Genomic DNA, 21,998 nt, shown 5'->3' with positions numbered 1-21,998 from the left:
TCCATTCCAGTAAGATGTGCAAGAAAAAGACATGAAAATTAGAAGAGATAAAGCTGCCCTTATTAATTTTTACGGCAAATTTAAGAGAACCCACAAATGATTACAGTTTAGCAAGGCTGCTGGACTCAAGACCAAAAAGATTAGATCAACAGCAGTCCCCATATCAGATAACTGATTAGTAAATGTAAGTTAAAAAATTTTATTCACAACAATTTTAACAGCAATCTAGAAATAGAGTCATGTGCAGCTTAATGATGTGGGCATGTTCTGAGAAATGTGTTGTTAGGCGATTTTGTCATGTGAACATTACAGAATGTACTTACAGAAACCTATACAGTATAGCCTACTACACACCTAAGCTATATACTGCTGCTCCCAGGCTACAAACGTGTATAGTATGTTACCATACTGAATCTGAATACTGTAGGCAACTGTAATATAATGGTACTTATGTATCTAAACACAGAAAAGGTAATGCATTGAGGTAAGATTTTTTTTTTTTTTTTTTTTTTTTTGCCTGAGTCTCGCTCCGTTGCCCAGGCTGGAGTGCAGTGGCATGATCCAGGCTCACTGCTACATTCGCCCCCGGGTTCAAGAGATTCCCTTGCCTCAGCCTCCCGAGTAACTGAGATGACAAGCGCCTGCCACCATGCCCAGCTAATTTTTACATTTTTAGTAGAGACAAGGTTTCACCATGTTGCCCAGGCTGTTCTCAAACTCCTGGCCTCAAGTGATCCACCTGCCTCGGCCTCCCAAGTGCTGGGATTACAGGTGTGAGCCACCACGCCCGGCGCGCTAAGACATTTCAATGATTACGATATCACTTACGTAACAGAATTTTCAGTTCCATTATAATCTTAGGGGGCCACCATCGTGTATATAATCTGTCATTGACCCAAAGGTCATTATGTAAAGTAAAAGGCTAGGTAGGACCTTTATGAAGCAAAATACTTGTGAAAAACACAAGAAAACAGTAAATAAATGGAAGGATATTACATAAAGTTCATGACTGAAAAGACTCACTATCACAAATATGGTACTTCTCAAGTTACTCCACAATAATTTTTTAATGCAATTTCAATCAACATCCCAAAGTTTTTTTCATGGAACTTAACAAATTAATTTTTTAAAATTAATATGAAGAACAATGACAAAAAGAGCAAAAAAAACTTTTGCAGAACAAAGCACTTTTGCAGAACAAAGTGGGGTGACATATATTAAAGCTACAATAAATTATAACTTGGAATATTGGAGAAAGAATTAACAAAAAGACCGTGGAACAAAAGAGTACAGTAGTGTCCCCTTATCTAGTTTCATTTTCCATGGTTTTCGGTGTCTGTGATCAACCACAACCCACAAAACTTGAGATATGTTGAGAGAGAGATTAAGAACACATTCACATAACTTATTAGTATATTGGTATAATTGCTTTATTTTATTATTATTTATTGTTGTTAATCTCTTACTGTTCCTAATTTATAAATTAACCTTTAGGTTTGTATGTATAGGAAAAAACATACACTGGTTTCAGGCATTCACTGGGGGCTCCTGGAATGTATTCCTTGTGGCTAACAGGGGACTACTGTAGCCCATTCATACATGGAAACTTAATTTTTTTTTTTTTTTTAAATGAAATCTCTCTCTGTTGCCCAGGCTGGAGTGCAGTGGCGTGATCTCGGCTCACTGCAACCTCCGCCTCCTCCCAGTTTCAAGCGATTCTCCTGCCTCTGCCTCCCGAGTAGCTGGGATTACAGGTGTGTGCCACCACGCCCAGCTAATTTTTGTATTCTTAGTAGAGACAGGGTTTCACCATGTTGGTCAGGCTGGTCTCGAACTTTTGACCTAGTGATCTGCCCGCCTCGGCCTCCCAAAGTACTGGGATTACAGGCGTGAGCCAATGCACCCAGCTGGAAACTTAATTAAGGATAGAAGTAGCAATGAAAATTTGTACAGAAAAATATACTACTTAGTAAATTATGAGTCAGGTGTGGTGGCATGTGCCTGTACTTCCAGCTACATGGGATGCTAAGGTTGGGGAACTGCTTGAGCCTAGGTGTTTGATGGCGCCACTGCACTCTGGCCTTTGTGACAGAGCAAGACCCTGTCTTAAAAAAAAATTCTTTTTGGCCGGGCGTGGTAGCTCACGCCTGTAATCCCAGCACTTTGGGAGGCAGAGGTGGGTGGATCATGAGGTCAAGAGTTCAAGACCAGCCTGGCCAAGATGGTGAAACCCCATCTCTATTAAAAATACAAAAAATTAGCCAGGCGTGGTGGCATGCCCTATAGTCGCGGCTACTCATAAGGCTGAGGCAGGAGAATCACTTAAACCCAGGAGGCGGAGGTTGCAATGAGCTGAGATTGCGCCACTGCACTCCAGCCTGGGCGACAGAGCGAGACTCTGTCTCAAAGTAAATAAATAAATAAAATTCACAAAGGTATGAAAAAATGAGAAATCTCTCATGTTTTTTTAAACAAGAAAAGTTTAAGTTAGAAGAATAATTTGACAATATTTAGGTAAAGCAGAAATTAAATGTGCCTTATAATAAAGCAATTCCATTGCTAGACCTGTCTCTCTGCAGCATGGCTAATGTTAACAAGTGGAGACAACCTAAATGTCTACCAATGTAAAATACAATCAGATAATTTTTTTTTTTGAGACAAGAGTTTCGCTATTGTTGCCCAAGCAGGAGTGCAATGGTGCGATCTCGGTTCACTAAAACCTCGGTCTCCTGGGTTCAAGCTATCCTCCTGCCTCAGTCTCTCGAGTAGCTAGGACTACAGGTGCATGCCACCATGCCCAGCTAATTTTTTGTATTTTTAGTAGAAATGGGGTTTCACCATGTTGGCCAGGCTGGTCTCGAACTCCTGACCTCAGATGATCTGCCCACCTCAGCCCCCCAAAGTGCTGGGATTACAGGTGTGAGCCACCACGCCTGGCCTAAACAGATTAATTTTGACTAGGGAACTAGAATATTATCAAGAAATTGAAATGAAAAGAAAAAAAAAGAGAGCCCCATGGATCAACTAGGACACACTCCCAAAGCATAATATTAAGCAAAAAAGCAAGCTACAGAAGAAAAAAAAAAAAAAAACTAACATTTGCATAAAGTATAAAAACTTTCTGGACGGGTGTGGTGCCTCACGCCTATAATCTCAGCACTTTGGGAGTCCGAGGTGGGTTGATCACAAGGTCAGGAGTTCCAGACCAGCCTGACCAACATGGTGACACCCCATCTCTACTAAAAATACAAAAAAAATTAGCTGGGCATGGTGGTGGGCGCCTATAATCCCAGCTACTTGGGAGACTGAGGCAGGAGAATCGCTTGAACCTGGGAGGCGAGAAGTTGCAGTGAGCCAAGATCACACCATTGCACTCTAGCCTGGGCAACAAGAGCAAAACTCCATCTCAAAACAAACAAACAAACCAAAAACCCAAACAAAACTTTCTATATCATACTATGTATAATTTACGAATACAAATATAGCTAATCAAACACAGAATCACTCTTGGGAATGATGAACACCTAATTCATGAAAGTAGTTCTCTATGGAATTCTAGTGTACCTTTTTCTTTTTGAGCGAGTCTTGCTCTGTCGCCCAGGCTGGAGTGCAGTGGCACAATCTCGGCTCACAGTAACCTCCACCTCCCAGGTTCAAGCGTTTCTTGTGCCTCAGCCTCCTGATTTGCTGGGATTACAGGCATGCACCACCACATCCGGATAACTTTTTGTATTTTTAGTAAAGACAGGGTTTTGCCATGTTGCTCAGGCTGGTCTCAAACTCCTGAGCTCAGGCAATCTGCCCACCTCAGCCTCCCAGAGTGCTAGGATTACAAGCATGAGCCACCGTGCCTGGCCCTTCTACTGAATCTATAATTTACTACTTCTTTAAAATTTTCTTTCCTTTTTCTCCTTCTTAGGTCTGACCTAGTCAACAGATTTATCTTTATTTTTACTTTTATGATACAGGGTCTTGCTCTGTCACCCAGGCTACAGTGCAATGGCATAACCACAGCTCAGCCACAACCTCCTGGGCTCAAGAAATCCTCTCTCCTAAGTAGCTGAGACTACAGGTGTGTACCACTACACACGGCTAATTTTTTTCATTTTTACTAGAGACAAGGTCTCACAATGTTGCCCATGCTGGTCCCAAACTCCTGGTCTCAAGCAATCCTCCTGCCTCGGCCTTCCAAAGTGCTGGGATTACAGGCATGAGCCACTACACCCAGCCTATTTCTTTTCAAAAAGGCTCAAAGCAATATGGTAAAATATTAAGATTTGATAAAACTGGGTACAAGGCTGTTCGTTTTATTAGTCTGTATTGGCATTTTGAAATTCCTTACTTTTTCTAATGAGGCTGGAGAGTATACTAACTGCTTATTGTAATCAGTGAATTGTTTTTAAATACAATCACCCTTAACAGCCACATCTATAGATTTTGCCTTTTCAACAAAATTTCACTCTGTACACACCTTCCATTATTTAAAAATGCTACAAGTGAGTACTGGTTGGATCAAATGAGTAAAAACAAGGAAGAAAATTAAAATAATCTGTACAGTGACTACCTATAAGTATTTTTTTTCTTTCTTTAAAAAACATTTTTAGGCCGGGCGCGGTGGCTCAAGCCTGTAATCCCAGCACTTTGGGAGGCCGAGGCGGGCGGATCACGAGGTCAGGAGATCGAGACCATCCTGGCTAACATGGTGAAACCCCGTCTCTACTAAAAATACAAAAAACAAGCCGGGCGTGGTGGCGGGCGCCTGTAGTCCCAGCTACTCGGAGGCTGAGGCAGGAGAATGGCCTGAACCTGGGAGGCGGAGCTTGCAGTGAGCCGAGATCGCGCCACTGCACTCCAGCCTGGGTGACACAGCGCGAGACTCCGTCTCAAAAAAAAAAAAAAAAAAAAAAAAAACATTTTTAAATAGAGACAGGATCTCACTATGTTGGCCAGGTTGGTCTTGAACTCCCCGCCTTAAGCAATCCTTTCGCCTTGGCCTCCCAAAGTGCTGGGATTACAAGAGTGAGCCACTGCACCAGCTGTATTTTCTTTTTCTAGTTCACAAAAATGCAATGACACTAATAACATGTTTCCACAGGACAACATACGCACATTTCAACATTGTATAGTATTCTGTTCATGCACATACCACCATTCACTCAACTAAGCAATCCCCTTGCCTTAGATTTTTAACAATGCTAAATGAAGTTTCATTAAGTAAATCTTTGTACACACTCTTCAATGCTTCTTTAGAACAAATGCCTGAACAAGTATTACTAGATCAAAGGCTTTAGAGACACATTTCCAAGGATGTCTCAAAATGACTTTGCCTGTGTACATCCTAACCAGTAAAGTGTGAGAGAACCCATGTCCCTGCACCTTTCTCAATGGTGTGTATGTTCTTCAATATTTTTGAAGCATATACTGACTGGTGTTACTAGCAACTGTTTATGTGCTTCCAAAATCCTGGTAATTTTTTACATTGCACAGCATGTGCAAAGCTTCACTTATGAGTCTTCTGTATGGAGAACTGCTGTGGGGGGCTCAGGGATATGAGAAGCAAAAATGGCAACAGTTAAGTAATGTGCCAGATCCTTGTGTTTAATGCTCTATGTAAGGCCAACGATGCAGACTTCCTTAAGAAGATATCAGACATGAATTATAAATAACAGCGTTAAAACATACTGTCAATGATCCCCAGAGATCCCAAGTCACAGGTCAAGTAAAACCTCACTACGAGTGACTCATACCTCGTTTTTCAAATGTGCCTACAATGAACCAAAACGGAACATTCCAGTCAGGCATACTCTCACCACCTACCTTTTCATGCGCTCCTGTTCACTAGTGTCCAAAGCTCTCAGGGTTCGGGCATAAAGGACGACAATGTCACTGTGCCTGGCTTTCTTGTTGCACTAAAGAACCCAATAGGACATAATTAGAGTGGTTCTAGGAATCTGCCTGACTTAACATGTTAATGTGTCCTTACCTATATGGTCCTTACCTGGGGACATTTTCGTACTTGTCCTTTGAGCCACGTGGAAATGCAACTATACCCAAAGAGATGACCACAGCGTAATGCTGAGAGCCGGTGGTCTCCAGCACTGGTCCACTGTTCCAGACATATTGTACAAGTGTCCCCTTCTTCCTCATCCACAGAGGCAGAAGGTAGCAGAGGCTCAGACTTCTGGGGAGATGGCTAGATGGAAACCAGAATATATTCAAATTAGAGAAAATGTAAAATCAATCTTCTTTTTTTTTTTTTGAGACGGAGTCTCGCTCTGTCACCCAGGCTGGAGTGCAGTGGCCGGATCTTAGCTCACTGCAAGCTCCGCCTCCTGAGTTCACGCCATTCTCCGGCCTCAGCCTCCTGAGAAGCTGGGACTACAGGCGCCCGCCACCTCGCCCGGCTAGTTTTTTGTATTTCTTAATAGAGACGGAGTTTCACCGTGTTAGCCAGGATGGTCTCGATCTCCTGACCTCGTGATCTGCCCGTCTCGGCCTCCCAAAGTGCTGGGATTACAGGCTTGAGCCACCGCGCCCGGCCTGTAAAATCAATCTTGAAGAAGATGTGCAACTAACAAGTTAACAAAAGTAGAAAAAAGAGATACAAACAATTAAAAGGGCTACAGAAAACTTGTAACACCTATGAATCACTTGTCATTCTTTCTAGGATGCAATGTGGCAAAATATAAGCTATGAAAACTATGCTACTCTTTAATCTTATAAAATTCTTGGATACTTTTTCCTTCACTCAAAGGAAGAAAAGCAGCTATCATATAAAGAATAGCAGCTATAAAATATTTAGCTTATGTGTATCAGAGGAAAAAAAAGAAGACAAAGAAAGGATACAAATGCTTACAAGAAAACACAATGGTCAATAAGTGTTTGCTTATAATTAAAGAAATGCAAATTAAAGAGACCATTTTTCATCTATTAGACTGGTATAAATTAACGTCTGATGACACCAATAACTGCTGAGGGTAAACGAGAAATGGACATGCTTATATACTGCTTCCTTACATATAAAGCGGCACAGATTTCTGGAGCAGTATTTGGCATTATCCATGGAAATTAAAACACATATATCTTTCCTTTGGCATAGCAATCTCTCTGCTAGAGGTATCTCATGGATATACAGTCATGCATTGCTTGACAACAGGAATACATTCTGAGAAATGCATCTTTAGGCGATTTCGTCATTGAATGATCCCAGAAGTACTTAAACAAACCTAGACTGTGTCAACTATTATATACTTAGGCAACAAACCTGTACAGCATGTTACTGTACCAAATACTGCAGGCAACTGTAGCACAGTGGTATCTGTGTATCTAAACATAGAAAAGGCACAATAAAAATATGGTGTTTTTTTTTTTTTTTTAAGACAGAGTCTCGTTTTGTCGCCCAGGCTGGAGTGCAGTGGTGCAAGATCGTGGCTCACTGTAACCTCTGCCTCCTGGGTTCAAGTGATTCTCTTGCCTCAGCCTCCCAAATAGCTGGGATTATAGGCACAAACCACCACGCCTGGTTAATTTTTGTATTTTTAGTAGGGACAGGATTTCACCACATTGGCCAGACTGGTCTTGAACTCCTGACCTCAAGTGATCCGACCACCTTGGTCTCCCAAAGGCTGGGATTACAAGTGTGAGCCACTGCACCCAACCTGGTATTATAACCTAATGGGACAACCATCATACATGTGGTCTGTTGTTGACTGAACTATTATGCAGCCCATGATCATAGTCACAAATATTTTCTTTTTTTTTTTTGAGACAGAGTCTCACTCTGTCGCCCAGGCTGGAGTGCAGTGGCGCAAACTCAGCTCAATGCAAGCTCCACCTCCGGGGTTCACGCCATTCTCCTGCCTCAGCCTCCCGAGTAGCTGGGACTACAGATGTCCGCCACTACACCTGATTTTTTGTATTTTTAGTAGAGACGGGGTTTCACAGTGTTAGCCAGGATAGTCTCGATCTCCTACCTCATGATCCACCCACCTCGATCATGATCCATCCCTCAAAGTGCAGGGATTACAGGCATGAGCGACCACACATGGTCAGTCACAATTATTTTCGTTTTTTTTTTTTTTTTTTTGAGACGGAGTCTTGCTCTGTCGCCCAGCCTGGAGTGCAGTGGCCGGATCTCAGCTCACTGCAAGCTCCGCCTCCCGGGTTCCGGCCATTCTCCTGCCTCAGCCTCCCGAGTAGTTGGGACTACAGGCGCGCGCCACCTGACCCGGCTAGTTTTTTCTTTTTGTATTTTTTAGTAGAGACGGGGTTTCACCGTATTAGCCAGGATGGTCTCGATCTCCTGACCTCGTGATCCACCCGTCTCGGCCTCCCAAAGTGCTGGGATTACAGGCTTGAGCCACCACGCCCGGCTCAATTATTTTCTAAGATAATTATATAAGATTGTTCCAAGCAGGCCAGGTGTGATAATTCACGCCTATAGTCCCAGCTCATTGGCAGGCCAAGGCAGGAGGATTGCTTCAGCTCAGGAGTTTGAAACCAGACTGGACAACATAGCAAAACCTTGTCTCTGTTAAAAATTTTAAAAAGTAGCCATGTGTGGTGGCACATGTCTGTAGTCCCAAGTAGTCAGGAGGCTGAGGTAGAAGCATCACCCGAGCCACGGATATTGAGGCTGCAGTGAGTTATGATTGTGCCACTGCACTCCAGCATAAGGGACAGAATGAGACCCTGTCTCAAAAAAGTTCAGTGGAGCATGATTTCTATCAAGAAAAAAGTATTATTACCCTCCAAAGTAGTTGGGACAACACAGGCGTGTGCCACCATACACCAAACCATGCTTTATATGATAAGAATTAATTCATTGGGCGCAGTGGCTCATGCCTGTAATCCCAGAACTTTGGGAGGCCGAGGCAGGCAGATCACGAGGTCAGGAGATTGAGACCATCCAGGCCGACATGGTGAAACCCCGTTTCTACTAAAATACAAAAAAATTAGCCGGGTGTGACGGTGTGTGCCTGTAGTGCCAGCTGCTCAGGAGGCTGAGGCAGGGGAATCACCTGAACTTGGGAGGCGGAGGTTGCAGTAAGCCGAGATCGCACCACTGTACTCCAGCCTGGCAACAGAGCGAGACTCCGTTTCAAAAAAAAAAGAAAAAATTAATTCAAAATGTATTTGTATGACGGAATGCCATGTATCTATTAATAAGAACAAGATTAGGCTAGGCATAGTGGCTCATGCCTGTAATCCCAGCACTTTGGGAGGCCAAGGCGGGCAGATCACGAAGTCAGGAAATCAAGACCATCCTGGCTAACACTGTGAAACCCCATCTCTACTTAAAAAAATAAAAAACAAAAAATTAGCCGGGCGTGGTAGCGGGCACCTGTAGTCCCAGCTACAGGAGGCTGAAGCAGGAGAATGGCATGAACCCAGGAGGCAGAGCTTGCAGTGAGCCGAGATCACGTCGCTGCAGTCCAGCCTGGGCAACAGAGCGAGACTCCGTCTCAAAAAAAAAAAAAAAAAAAAGATTCAATTTTATGTACTGATAACAGAAAGCTCTCCAAGATGTAATAAGCTGGGAAAAATGAGCCAGACTCAAATAAAAACACAAAGAGCATATAGAAATATGGAAAATGTAGATAAATGATGTTTTGAGATTGGCAAAATTCACAGCAGATGTAAATAAATCATATTGAGGACAATGATGTATAGGTGTTATTTTATTTATTTTTTTTTTGAGATGGAGTCTCGCTCTGTTACCCAGGCTGGAGTGCAGTGGCATGAACTCCGCTCAACGCAACCTCTGCCTCCCGGATTCAAGCGATTCTCCTGTCTCACCTTCCCGACTAGCTGGGACTACAGGCACACGCCACCATATCCGGCTACTTTTTGTATTTAGTAGAGATGGGGTTTCACCATGTTGGCCAGGCTGGTCTCAAACTCCTGTCCTCAGGTGATGTACCCACTTTGGCTTCCCACAGTGCTGGGATTACAGGTGTGAGCCACTGCGCCCAGCCAAGATTATTATTATTATTTTTTTTTTTTGAGACAAAGTATTGCTCGATCTCCCAAGCTGGAGCTCAGTGGCGCTATCTGGGCTCACTGCAACCTCTGCTTCCCAGGTTCAAGCGATTCTCCTATCTCAGCCTCCTGAGTAGCTGCGATTATAGGTGCGTGCCATCACACCCAGCTAAGTTTTATATTTTTAGTAGGGATGGGGTTTCGCCATGTTGGCCAGGCTGGTCTTGAACTCCTGACCTCAGGTGATTTGCCTGCCTCGGCCTCCCACAGTGCTGGGATTATAGGCATGAGCCACCACGCCCAGCCCATTATTTTTAAAAATAAAAATTATCACTTACTAAACATATTCTGCCTGATAGTTTTTTTAAATTTTAATTTTTTTATTGAGACAGGGTCCTACTCTGTTGCCCTGGAGTGCAGTGTTGTCATCATGGCTCACTGAAGCCTTGACCTTCCAGGATCAAGCAATCCTGCCTCAGCCTCCCTAACTAGCTAGGACTACAGGTGCATGCCACTACACCTGGCGAATGTGCTTAATAATTTATAAAGCACATTTATGACTGTTTTTTCAAATGGTACTTAACCTTGTTGGCTAGACAGGACAGATTATTCTCAATACTCCTCCCTACCCATTTTTAAATCTAAGAGACAGCAGTTACACAAACAATGAGTAACTGGGATAGGATCCACACCTGGACCTCTTGCCTACAAAGCCTGCAAGCTTCCATGTTAACCCGCAGCCCCCCTGACCTTTTTGGTAGAGACCAAGTTTCACCACGTTGGCCAGGCTGGTCTCAAACTCCCGACTTCAGGTGATCCGCCTGCCTCGGCCTCCCAAAGTGCTGGGATTACAAGTGTAAGCCACTGTGCCCAGCCAAAACCCCAAACCTTTTATTTAAAAGGATATTCAGAGGCCAGGCATGGTGGTTCACACCTGTAATCCCAGCACTTTGGGAGGCCGAGGTGGGTGGATCATGAGGTCAGGAGTTCAAGATCAGTCTGGCCAGTATGGTGAAACCCCATCTCCACTTAAAATACAAAAATTAGCTGGGCATGGTGGCGCGTGCCTGTAGTCCCAGCTGCTCGGGAGGCTGAGGTAGGAGAATTGCTTTAACCCGGGAGGTGGAAATTGTGGTGAGCCAAGATCGTACCACTGCACTCCACCCTGGGCAACAGAGCGAGAGTCCGTCTCAAAAAAAAAAAAAAAAAGGATATTCAAGTTGGGCATGGTGGCTCATGCCTACAATCTCAATGGTTTGGGAGACTGAGGCAGGACGATCCCTTGCGCCCAGGAGTTCGAAACCAGCTAGATAATATAGTGAGACTCTGTCTACAAAAAACAAAAAATTTAGCCGAGTGTGGTGGCATTACCTGTAGTTCCAGCTATTCAGGAGGCTGAAGTGGGAGGATCCCTTGAGTCCAGGAGTTTGAAGCTACAGGGAGTTATGATTGCATCACTGCACTCTAGACTAGGTGAGAGTGAGACCTAGTCTCTAAAAAAATAAAATAAAATAAAAATAAAATGATGTTCATATTACCTGTTTGGGGAGGGTCTTGCCTCCATCGATACATGTAACTTCTTGCTCTGCTGAGACACCTGCTAGTTGCTCTGCCAAGTCATTTCCAGAAATGATAGGATAGGTAAAATACAAAGTAAGATATGTCAGGTATTAGAAGCTAGCAGGAGACAGCCTGACTCACTAGTTTCCCATTTCTAATTGACAGTGTTCCTGCAAAAGGGATAACAATTTCCCCAGGTCCATCAGTGAATTTACTTTTAAAAATTTAGTTTGAATATTCTCAAACATACATAAAAGTAGACAGAACAGTACAGTTAAGCCACAAGTACCCATCACTCAATTTAAAAAATAATCAATATTTTGCCAATCTTGTTCCACCTAAGCCCCCATTCCATTATTTTCTTTTGGTTGGAATCCTTAACAAACCTTAAAATGTCATTATACTTGCAAAAACTTCTGCAACACTGACAAGAATTTTTTTTCTTTTTTGACATGAACACTGTGTAATTATTATACCTAACAATATTAACAATAATCCTCCAATACCACTGAATACCCAGGCATCCAGTTCATATTCAAAATTTCCTAACAGTTTTCTCCTGCCTCAGCCTCCTGAGTAGCTGGGACTACAGATGCATGCTGCCAGGCCCAGCTAATTTTTTGTATTTTTAGTAGAGACGGGGTTTCACCATGTTAGCCAGGATGGTCTCGATCTCCTGACCTTGTGATCCGCCCACCTCGGCCTCCCAAAAAATTTCCCGATAGTTTTAAAGCTGCTCTCTACAGATTTATTGCAATCAGAATCCAAAAAAGGTCTCCATAATGAGCTTGTGATGTCTCTTAAGTCTTTTTCATTTTATTACAATTCCCCCTCATCCATTTTTTCCCCTCTGTCATTCATTTGTCAGGTCATTTGTCTTATGAAAAGTCCTACACAACCTGGATTTGGCTGATTGCTTCTTCATGAAATTGTTTAACCTTTATATACAATAAATTGAGTATTGTGCAACCATCACCATAACCCAATTTAAAATATTTCTATCAGCCCACAAAGATCCTTTATGCCCATTTAGAGTCACTTCACATTTGCACCTGCAGCCCCAGGCAACCACTAATATTGTCTCTGTAGATCTGCCTTTTCTGGACATTTTACGTAAGTAGAATCATAAACTATGTTGGTTTGCTGTTATATAAAACATTAAAAATTGTCCACACGGATTTGAGATATTCTCTTCACAATATGTTAAATTTCCATATACATTCAGGTCTAGAAAGATGTTCCATTTGTAGACTGTTCTACATTTTTAATTTAAATGATTACATCTCTGAGGTATTATCTTGTTCCTCCACCCCTTTTTCTACAAACTATGCAAACTGGTTGTTAGAAAAGAGTCTTGAGCAGATTCAGGGTTTTTTTTTTTTTTGGCATTGGGGGTGGGGGACTGGTGTGTGTGTGTGTACAGTATTCCTAAGTGGCATGACTATTTCTGATTGCAGCACATTAAGAGGCACATATGGTCTTGCTATCCTATTTTTTTGATATGCTAAGATTGACCAACGGGTTCAGGTGGTATCATCCTGGTCCTAGTATTAAAAAGAATCCCATCAACCCCGCAACCTAATGGTTTTAGGATCCACTGATGATCTTTGCCTAGACATATAATTTCATTAGGAGTCACAAAATGATGACTTTTCTATCGTTCCTGCTGCAATTAGCTGAAATTTTTCTATTAAAAAAACCTTCAGCCGGGCGCGGTGGCTCACACCTGTAATCCCAGCACTTTGGAAGTCCAAGGTGGGCGGATCACGAGGTCAGGAGATCGAGATCATCCTGGCAAACACAGTGAAACCCCATCTCTACTAAAAATACAAAAAAATTAGCCGGGCATGGTGGCGGGCGCCTGTAGTCCCAGTTTCTCAGGAGGCTGAGGCAGGAGAACGGCGTGAACCTGGGAGGCAACAGAGTTTGCAGTGAGCGGAGATCGCACCACTGCACTCCAGCCTGCGAGACAGAGCGAGACTCCGTCTCAAAAAAAACAAAAACAAAAACAAAAAAAAACAAACCTTCAAGCCTGGACAACATAGGGAGACCTCATAGCTACAAAAAAAATTAGCCAGGTGTGGTGGCACACACATGTAGTCCTAGCTACTCAGGTGGCTGAGGATCGCTTTAGCCTGGGAGGTCAAGACTACAGTGAGCTGTGAATAAAAAACAACAAAAAAACCCCCTTCATCAACTATCTGGTTGTCCGAAATACAGTTTATACAGGAAGGCAAAATATTAATATATTCCTGACCCTTTATTTACTAGTTTTTGGAGTAATTAGTTGGGGTTCTAACTTACCATAGTGATAAATGAGGTTTTGGAAAATTATATAAATATGAACTTAAAGATTTTCATTGATTTATTATATTTCAATTCATAATCCAAGAATATTCTTTCAGTAGGAAAATATACTGAATGAGCACCCTCTGGGGATCAGAACTTTTTTAACATAAGCAGGACATCTACTTTAGGGGTCTCTGCCTACGACTGTTAAATAAAGTTCCACTTGCATAACACGTAACATTATACTAGGACTCCAAAGTGTTAGCCTAGACAGGGTGCTGAATTTACAAAACTTTTAAATAAAGAATCTAGGCCGGGTGCAGTGGCTCACGTCTGTAATCCCAGCACTTTAGGAGGCTGAGGCAGGTGGATCTCTTGAGCTCAGGAGTTTACGACCAGCTGGGGGAACATGGAAAAACCCTGTCTCTACAAAAAAATTTTAAAAATTAGCCAGGTGTGGTGGTGTGTGCCTGTAGTCCTAGTTAGTGGGGAGGCTGAGGTGGGAGGATGGCTTGAGCCCAAGAAGTGGGGGTTGCAGTAAGGTGAGATTGTTGTTGCTGCACTCCAGTTGTCACTGGGGGGACAGAGCCAGACCTTGCCTCAAAAAATTAAAAAAAAAAAAAAAGAAAAAGAATTTACTTTCTCAGATGTCTAAAAAAGTGAAAGAGAATATAAAATGCCATTAAAAAGTGACTGACTCACTGGGTCACAAATTACATTAAGCTGTAAGTCAGATCAAATCCTCTCTATATAATTATGGCCAGTGATGGCTCTACAAAACAGGAATCCACAACACTTAGGGGAGAAAACGGAAAGTGTCAAAGCACAAATCTAGTTTCTAGCCTTCTGAAGTTTAAGCTTTGGGGATGTTAGCCTTGTGAGTCCAAACCTGGTAAAATACTGACCTTCTAAAATGACAGCTCCAGATTCCTCTGCCTGGTCAACAACCCCTCCATACTCTGCAGAGCTGTCACTGTCAGAATCAGAACTACTAGACACCTGTAAGTCTTCAGACACAGGATTCCTAGTCTCTGAATCATAAGTGGCAGCTGGCAAGTCAGGCTGGGTCCTGCTCACCTGAAAGTAAGCATCCAATGGTGCTCTCAACCTATGTACACAGAAAGACAACAGAATTACAGTACAATGAACTATCATCACAAAAACAATCTATAGTGATTTGAAGTAAATCCTATCACTTCAACCCATCTCCAAGCCATTAACTGCTGCCTTTGAAAGCTGAAGCAGGAATAGCAGATAAGGGGAGACTGGCCTCTTGGATATTATCTTTCACCACTCAACCACTGCTACATTAGCCCACACAGGAGCTTGATCCTTCTGTTAAAAGCCAATTCTATTTTACTGGCTATCTTGGCCATACTGTCAGTATCTTTAAAGGAGAAACTCGCAATCTGTATGCTGGTATTAGGTAGTTGAAAAGGGAGGTGAGCAAGAAGAAAAAGGGCTTTGTTGCCCAAATATGGCCTCATAGGATTTTGCTATTGCAGCCACCTAGAGCAAGGTATTTTGGAGTACAGTACAGAGTCTGGCTTCTATAATTTCTTCACCTCTCATTTTAGGACAGTATTTTTCTTTTAAAATTTAAATAATGTTAGTTTTAAGATAAAAAACATAAATGATAATATGGTATCAAAAAAAAAAAATAACTTGGAATGATGAGAAGATCTGGGGCCAAATCTAATACTCCAAATCTATCTTGGCTGCCTGAGTTTAAAATAACCACTACTGTACCTCAGTTTCCCTGATTCCTGGAATAACAAAGCATACTCCAGCTTGAGCTGAGGAGTTTGAGGCCACTTATGTCACAGAATTAACGAAACTTTATATTTAGTAGAGATGTTGGCCAAGCTGGTCTCGAACTCCTGACCTCAAATGATCCACCCACCTCGGCCTTCCAAAGTGCTGGGATTACAGGCGTAAGCCACCACACCCAGACAAATTAATGAAACTTTTTATACTATAGCCAGGCATAGTGGTATGCTCCTGTAGTTCCAGCTACTTGGGAGGCCAAGGTGGGAGGATGGCTTGAGCCTGGGAGATTGAGGCTGCAGTGAGCCACGACAGCGCCCATACTCCAGCCTGGTTGTCAGAGCGAGACTTGTCTTAAAACACAAAAAAAAAAAACCTCAGAAAAATGACATCCAAAAAACTTGGGAGGCTGAGGCAGGAGGATCACTTGAGCCTGAGAGTTTGAGGCCACAGTGTGTGAGTTATGATTGTGCTACTGCACTCCTGCCTGGGTACAAGAGTGAGACTCCATCTTCAAAAATAAATAAGAAGAAAAAATAAAAATTAAAAAAACAGCTGACCGTGGTGGCTCACGACTGTAATCCCAGCACTCCTGGAAGGCCAAACCAGGAGGATTGCTTGAGGCCAGAAGTTTGAGACCAGACTAGCCAACAAAGTGAGACACCATCTCTATTAAAAAAAAATTTTAAAACAAAAGGGCATTCTAAACTTTAAAATATACCACCTCACTAATAATTACTAAGTATTACTGACAGGCGACCTACTGTAAGTTCTAATAATTGACATTAAATAAAATATTGATTATTACCCAGAAAAATTGTTGGGGCCTGCTTACACAGAAAAATTTTGATTTCTTTTTTTTTTTTTTTTTTTTTTGAGACGGAGTCTCGCGCTGTGTCACCCAGGCTGGAGTGCAGTGGCGCGATCTCGGCTCACTGCAAGCTCCGCCTCCCAGGTTCACGCCATTCTCCTGCCTCAGCCTCCGAGTAGCTGGGACTACAGGCGCCCGCCACCACGCCCGGCTAGTTTTTTTTTGTATTTTTAGTAGAGACGGGGTTTCACCATGTTAGCCAGGATGGTCTCGATCTCCTGACCTCGTGATCCACCCGCCTCGGCCTCCCAAAGTGCTGGGATTACAGGCTTGAGCCACCACGCCCGGCCCGAAAAATTTTGATTTCTAATAGTTTGGGTGCAATTTATTGATGAATTAGGGCTTTCTACTTAAAAAAAAAAAAGATGACCAAATGCTAACTAGAACAAAATAAACACTACTTAGTGTCCAACTCAATAGACAGAAGATTTTTCGCCCTTTTAAAAAAAGAAATGTCAATAAATCGAAAGGAGAAATAGCAATCAAGTTGCTTTCTTTTTTGGAAACTGAGATATAATTAATATACTCCAAAATCCACAATTTAAAAGTGTACAATTCAGTGGGGTTTTTTTTTTAGCATAACCACAAGGTTATGTAATCATAATCATAACCATTATCTGGTTCCAAAACATTTTTTGTTACACCTAAAAGGGACCCTGTACCCACAAGCAGTCATTTCCCCTCCTATTTGGTAGTCATGTCCTCTCCTTCATTCTTGATTTTAGTACTTTGAGTCTTCTCTATTTCTTGGTTGGTCTAGCTAAAAGTCTGTCAATTTTGTTGATCTTTTAGAAGAACCAACTTTTTGATTAGTTCATTTTCTCTCATTTTTCTATTCTCTATTTTATTTATTTATATGCTAATCTTTATTATTTTATTCTGCCTGCCTGTGTTGGGTTGTGTTTGTTCTTTTGATTATTTAGGAGTGTGTTATTTAATTTCCACATGTTTGGTGTGCAAGAATCACACCCATGTAAGATGGTGAACTTAATCAGTAAATGTTGTGTATGTTGACTGCTCCAACGATCAGCCATTCCCCTCCCTCCCTCTCCTTGGGCTTCCCTATTCCCTGAGACAAAACAATACTGAAATTAGGCCAATTAATAACCCTACAATGGCCTCAGTGTTCAATTAAGGGAAGAGTCACACATCTCTTACTTTAAATCACTAAGCTAAAGTGATTAAGCTTAGTGAGGAAGGCATGTCAAAAGCTGGGATAGGCCAGAAGCCAGGCCTTTTGCACCAATAGCCAAGTGGTGAATGCAAAGGAAAAGTTCCTGAAGAAAATTAAGTGCTACAAGCAAGGCTGATAAGACAGCCTTATTGCTGATATGGAGACAGTTTTAGTGGTCTGGATAGAAGATCAAACCAGCCACAACATTCCCTTAAGCCAATCCCTAATCCAGAGCAAGGCCCCAACTCTCTTTAATTCTATGAAAGCTGAGAGAAGTGAGGAAGCTGCAGGTGAAAAGCTGGAAGAAAGCAGAGGCTGGTTCATGAGGTTTAAGGAAAGATACTGTCTTCATAAAATAAAAGTGCAAGAAGCAGCAGCAAGTGCTGACATAGAAACTGTACCAAGTTATCCAGAAGATCTAGCTAAGACAATTGATGAAAAGTGTGTACACTAAACAGATTCTCAGTGTAGAAGAAACAGCCTTCTATGGGAAGAAGATACCATGTAGGACTTCTGCAGCTAGAGAGAAGTCAACGCCTGGCTTCAAGGTTCAAAGGACAGGCTGACTCTCTTGTTTTTTTTTGTTTTTTTGAGGCGGAGTCTGGCTCTGTCACCCAGGCTGGAGTGCAGTGGCCGGATCTCAGCTCACTGCAAGCCCCACCTCCCGGGTTCATGCCATTCTCCTGGCTCAGCCTCCCGAGTAGCTGGGAGTACAGGCGCCCGCCACCTCGCCCGGCTAATTTTTTTTGTATTTTAGTAGAGACGGGGTTTCACCATGTTAGCCAGGATGGTCTCAATCTCCTGACCTCGTGATCCGCCTGTCTCGGCCTCCCAAAGTGCTGGGATTACAGGCTGGAGCCACCGCGCCCAGCCGACTCTCTTGTTAGGGGATAATGCTGCTGGTGACTTCAGCTGAAGCCGATGCTTTTTTTTTTTTTTTTTTGACGGAGCCTCTCTCTGTCGCCCAGGCTGGAGTGCAGTGGTGTGATCTTGGATCACTGCAAGCTCTGCCTCCCGGGTTCACGCCATTCTCCTGCCTCAGCCTCCTGAGTAGCTGGGACTACAGGCGCCCGCCACCACACCTGGCTAATTTTTTGTATTTTTAGTAGAGACGAGGTTTCACCATGTTAGCCAGGATGGTCTCCATCTCCTGACCTTGTGATCCGCCCACCTCGGCCTCCCGAAGCACTGGCATTACAGGCGTGAGCCGCCACACCTGGCCTATGTCTGTGCTCTCTAAAAGGAACTACAAAGCCTGGATAACAGCTTATCTGTTTAGACGATGTCTTACTGAGTATTCACTGAGTATTTTAAGCCCACTGTTGAAACCTACTATTCAGAAAAAAGGATTCCTTAAACATATTACTGCTCAGTGACAATGCACCCAGTAAACCAAGAGCTCTGAAGGTGATTAATGTTATTTTCACGTCTGTTAACATAACATATTCTGCAGCCCAACTTTCAAGACTTTTTATTTAAGAAATAAGGCCGGGCACAGTGGCTCACACCTGTAATCTCAGTACTTTAATGAAACAACATCTCTACAAAAAAACAGAAAAAATTAGCTGGGTGTGGTGGTTTGTGCCTTTAGTATCAGCTACTCTGTAGGCTGAGGCAGAGGATTACCTGAGCCTGGGGAGGTTGAGGCTGCAGTGAGCCATGATTACACCACTGTACTCCAGCCTGGGCAACAGAGTGAGACCCTGTCTCACAAAAAAAAAAAAAAAAAAAAAAAAGAAAGAAAAAAAAAAATATTTTGTTGTGACTCTTAGCTATGGGAAAAAGCTTTTTTTATTTATTTTTTTTTAATTTCTTAAGATGATAGCTGCCAGTGATTCCTCTAATGGATCTGGACAAAGTAAATCGAAAACCTTGAAAGGATCCACCATTTTTTTTTTTTGGAGACAGGGTCTGGCTCTGTCACTCAGGCTGGAGTGCAGTGGCACGATATTGACTCACTGGAACCTTTCACCTCAACCTCCTAAGTAGCTAGGACTACAGGCATACACCACCAAGCCCAGCTAATTTTTGTATTTTTTGTAGAGACAAGGTTTCAACATGTTGGCCAGGTGGGTCTTGAGCTCCTGAGCTCAAGCAATCTGCCCACTTCAGCCTCCCAAAGTGCTGGGATTACAGGCATGAGCTACTGCGCCTGGGGGATCCACCATCCTTGATGCCCCTAAGAACATTCATGATTCATGGGAGGAGACCAAAATATCAACATTAACAGAAATTTAGAAGAAGTTGATGTCAACTCTTACGGGTGACTTTGAGGGGCTCAATATTTTAGTTAAGGAAGTGACTGTATATAGAAACAGCAAGAGAACTAGACTTAGAAGATGCGACTGAATTGATCTCGTTCCTAGATTTTCCTTTCCCTCTTATTGGTTAGTTTATTGTTTATCCCACTGAATATCCATTACCTTAGGCAGGCCCCAGGGAAAATGATTTAGGCTTTTCACACTCTGCATTGCTCTGAGTCAAGAGTTGTCTTGCAAATGGGGTTTTCCAGAGAACCACCAACCAGGTCACATAAAGATAATTCTCTGGGAATGAGGCTTTGAAGGTGCTCCAATCCCTCTGGTGCCTGCCAGGCTGTTGGTTTTTACTATGATTACAGGCAGATGATTTTCACAACTACCAAGGAGCTGGAGACGGGACAAGAATAAGGAATGCCATAGAGCTCACTGAGATTTGACTGTTTTTCTTTAAACAGCCCTCCCTGGATTGCTGTAAGCATTCAGTCAGTTTCCCAAATTATGAAAAAGTTGATCCTGACAAATTCTGCCAGTTGTTTCACTACTTTTATGGAGATAATTCTCTGTGGTCCTTACTCTGCCATTTTCGCTGACATCACCCAGGTTTTCTTTTTCTTTTTTTTTTTGAGATGGAGTCTCGCTCCGTGACCCAGGCTGGAGTGTCGTGGCGCAATCTCGGCTCACTGCAACCTCCACCTCCTGCCTTGGTCTCCTGAGTAGCTGGGATTACAGGCACCCGCCACCACACCCGGCTAATTTTTGTATTTTTAGTAGAGACAGGGTTTCACCATGTTGGCCAGGCTGGTCTCGAACTCATGACCTCAGGTGATTCGCCCACCTCGGCCTCCCGAAGTGCTGCGATTACAGGTGTGAGCCACTGTGCCTAGCCAGGTTTTCTTTTTAAACGGTGCTAAGCAACTTTACCAACTCCATTTCTTGAGATTCTGAGTGAACAGCAGCTATAGCTACCATAAGACTAAACACATAAGAAAAGCATTTTATAAGAGGATTTAATCAAATACAAACTAGAGTTAGGCTGTTGACATGTATATCAAAAGAATTCTACATAGAACCCAGTAAAAAAGTGGTAAGACACTTAAAAAAAATCACTCTTTAATACTGCTTTTATGTAGTAAAGAATTTCCAAAGTCAGGCAAGAACACAGGAAAGGAGAACTATGAAAACCAACATGAAGCAGTGCTAGGGTTTCTCCTTGGGAGCACAGATTTAGAACCCAAGAAATCCTCCTCCTTTCCTGCACTTACCGTCTTTGAATTAAATATATTTTGCTCCTTCCTTACTCTCTGTAGTCCTAAACTCCATATGCTCCATGAAAACAATATTGTAATCTGTGTTCACCACAGATTACAATATATCACCAATATATCTAAGTGATATATTGGTGAATACAATATATCACCAATATATCTAAGTGATATATTGGTGAATACAATATATCACCATTATATTTAAGGATATACGCAACAACAAATACATCACTAATATATTTGCGATATATTGCGAATACAATATGGCCCACCAATATATCTAGGGCAAAGTTTAGTCTCTCACACAGAGGAGTGTTATCAATATTTGATGAATGAGTGATGACCCCTGCAGCCAGAATGAAGCCGCCTCAAACAAGTAAGAAGGGAGTTTGTGACCTCAGCTAAGCCTGTTGGGAAGAATAAGCTCACTACTTAGCTTTCTGTAGCTTTGGCTTCTTGGCTGACTGTGAGTCAGTGCCACCACCTCACTCCAGCTTTCAACACTCAAACAGTGGACAGTCTGTCAGATGAGTAAATGTCAAACACCGCATCAAAGACTGAGAAATTCATCTCAAGAACTTCAGAAGTTATAGTTATTAGTCCTGGGAAAGCTCATACTTAAGGGAAAAAAGTTTTAATCACATTTATCTGGCTCCAGAACTGATGTTATTTCCATTGAACTGCACACTTTCTGACCTTTTAGGTTATTCCCTTTGTGGAGACAGATTATGGCTGCCAAATAGCTTGACTGACATCTTTCAACATCTAAATTCTGTATAACTCTTTCCCTGAGCAGATTCTATAAGAAAAAAAAATTTTTTTAAGACAGA

At 42.4% G+C, this 21,998-nt stretch overlaps 1 protein-coding gene across 4 annotated transcripts in view; it reads right to left on the bottom strand.

Moving 5' to 3' along the window:
* RFWD3 (ring finger and WD repeat domain 3) overlaps positions 1-21,998 on the bottom strand; it is a 47,440-nt gene that overhangs the window by 17,914 nt on the left and 7,528 nt on the right. For all 4 annotated transcript variants that reach the window (XM_003917172.5, XM_031658093.1, XM_017953556.3 and 1 more), the window contains 4 exons: positions 14,736-14,938; positions 11,520-11,590; positions 5,999-6,193; positions 5,818-5,909 (listed from right to left, as the gene is read on the bottom strand). In XM_003917172.5, coding sequence (XP_003917221.1) covers positions 5,818-5,909; positions 5,999-6,193; positions 11,520-11,590; positions 14,736-14,938 — 561 coding nt within the window. The remainder of the gene's footprint in view (positions 1-5,817; positions 5,910-5,998; positions 6,194-11,519; positions 11,591-14,735; positions 14,939-21,998) is intronic.

This window comes from Papio anubis, chromosome 18 (genome assembly GCF_008728515.1).
Source record: "Papio anubis isolate 15944 chromosome 18, Panubis1.0, whole genome shotgun sequence".
Taxonomy (NCBI): domain Eukaryota; kingdom Metazoa; phylum Chordata; class Mammalia; order Primates; family Cercopithecidae; genus Papio; species Papio anubis.
Note: the sequence above shows the minus strand (reverse complement) of the source record. Positions and strands in the feature narration are given on the sequence as shown.